We start from the raw sequence: 2,125 nt of genomic DNA, 5'->3' as shown, positions 1-2,125 counted from the left end.
ACCTCAAGTTTTCAAAAATTCTGTTCTGTCTTTTTTTTTTTATGGCCATTACAGCTCCTGAAAGGGTTGCCAGTGATTTTTTTTTTCCTCTAGGGTCAAGCAAAGTATGAATGTATATCCAGACAGATTTACTGTTCTGAAAGTCAAGTCTTTTCTATGGCATTTTTAGTTGTGTTTTTTTAAATGACCGATATGAGAGCCAAGTCACCACATCTGATTGCATTTTTGTCTGTCCCTTGGGTAAAAACTAATTACAAATGATTATTGTTGTTGTTGATGTTGTTTTTGTAGATATTACCAATATGAGGATCCTCTCAAAGCATCTGATTGGCTTCACCTTGATGGAGTAGCTCATACGTAGATGTCCTATATACAAAATCCGAGTCTGGTGACAGATGCTCTTGGTTTATGTCAGAAATTACAGAAATTTGGGATGTACCTTTAAGGGTTCCGATGTATTACCAAGTTAATTTGGAAATGATAGCGCTCCCTATTTATGCCAATTTGTCTGTGCAGTCATGAAAACAGTCAATAGTACTAGTGATAGGTCCATTACTGGGAACCTACGGATGCTCCAACTCGTGACCTTCTCCACCAATGACATTGATCAAAATGTGATGGGTATAATAACACTTCACTTTATAACATACTATAGACATTTTTATATTTTCCAGCTCATCACCAACCAATGGCCAATCAGTCCGATGCCATGTTCATCCTCATTGGATTCCCGGGGCTGCCTGAGATGTACCATACCGTGGTTTCTTTTGTATTGTTTGTTGTATATGTTGTTGCCCTCTCAGCTAATAGCGCCGTCATTCTCTTGGTTATATGGAAGGAACCTCTTCATCAGCCTATGTACATCCTCATTGGAAATCTGTCTCTCTCCGACATCTTATTTGATACGATAACTTTACCCAAAATGATAGCCAAATACTGGTTCGGAGCTGGAGCCATGACCTTCTCGGCCGCCTGCATGTTCCAGCTCTTCTGCGTTCACTACTTGGGGTCTCTAGATTCATTCATCATCATGTTCATGGCACTTGATCGTTATGTGGCCATCAGTAGACCCTTGAGGTACTCTGCCATCATGACCAAGAGACGAACTGTGATTATCTGTATTCTCCTTTGGGTTTTTGCGTCTCTTTTCTCTCTCGTCAATGCCACCTGGCACGCTCAATTTCCATACTGTGGCTCTAGAAAAGTTAACAATTGTTTTTGTGTAAACATGGCGGTCATGGTCCTAGCCTGCGGAGATATCTCATTGCTCAAACAGACTGTGTATTACTTCGCCATGGTGGCTCTTTTAGGTCCTTTGTGCTACATTGTTTTATCATACATCCTCATCATTGTGAAGGTGCGCTCATCGGCGAGGAACGAAAGTCTACACAAAGCGTTCTACACATGTGTCACTCATCTGTTCATCATCACTATGTACTACGGCCCACGGGTCTTTGTGTACACGGCTTATCAAGTCAACTTGGTGTTTGGTCTTGACTTCAGCATCTTGCTTCTCTTCCTCTATACGTATCTCCCCCATATTCTAAACCCGATCATCTATTGTCTGAGGACTCAAGAAATCCGGCAAGTCATAGGACGAGCGCTAAGGAGGAAGTTTGGTTTAAACATTAAAGATGGTGTAATGCAGTTAGACTACGAGCCATAGAAATACACCAATTATATAATAATAATAATAATAATAATAATAATAATAATAATAATAATAACAATAATAATAATAACAATAATAATAATAACAATAATAATAATAATAATAATATATAATAATAATAATAATTATCAAAAATGTAAAAATTTAAAAAAAAATAATAATAATTAATAATAATAAACAATTGGTAACCCCAATTGCAAATTTGGATCCTGAGGAACCTTATAGTTTTGTAATATTCACTATTGGACCCCTGATCATCACACCACTAAGAGCTTGCTGGACATCCTGTTTTAAAACCATGCGCATTAACGTGGAGTTGTGCCCCTTTTGCGCCTCTTACAGCCCCCGCTCTTTTGGGAATTTTGGAGTGTGTCTGTGGGAATTTGTGCACATTTCCGAGGTTTGGCACTGATGTTGGGGGAGAAGGTTTGGCTTACAATCGGTGTTGCAATT

General features: G+C 38.7%; 1 protein-coding gene across 1 annotated transcript; it reads left to right on the top strand.

Moving 5' to 3' along the window:
• The first annotated feature begins 688 nt into the window (after positions 1-688).
• LOC142740331 (olfactory receptor 2AT4-like) lies at positions 689-1,666 on the top strand. Its single transcript, XM_075849879.1, has one exon. It carries the CDS (start codon positions 689-691, stop codon positions 1,664-1,666), a length of 978 nt encoding a protein of 325 aa, XP_075705994.1.
• Positions 1,667-2,125: the final 459 nt, after the last annotated feature.

The sequence above is a fragment of the Rhinoderma darwinii genome, chromosome 2 (assembly GCF_050947455.1).
Source record: "Rhinoderma darwinii isolate aRhiDar2 chromosome 2, aRhiDar2.hap1, whole genome shotgun sequence".
NCBI lineage: Eukaryota > Metazoa > Chordata > Amphibia > Anura > Rhinodermatidae > Rhinoderma > Rhinoderma darwinii.
Note: the sequence above shows the minus strand (reverse complement) of the source record. Positions and strands in the feature narration are given on the sequence as shown.

Coding starts and splice junctions, on each gene's coding strand:
- LOC142740331 (XM_075849879.1), top strand. CDS start 689: ATGGCCAATCAGTCCGATGCCATGTTCATCCTCATTGGATTCCCGGGG.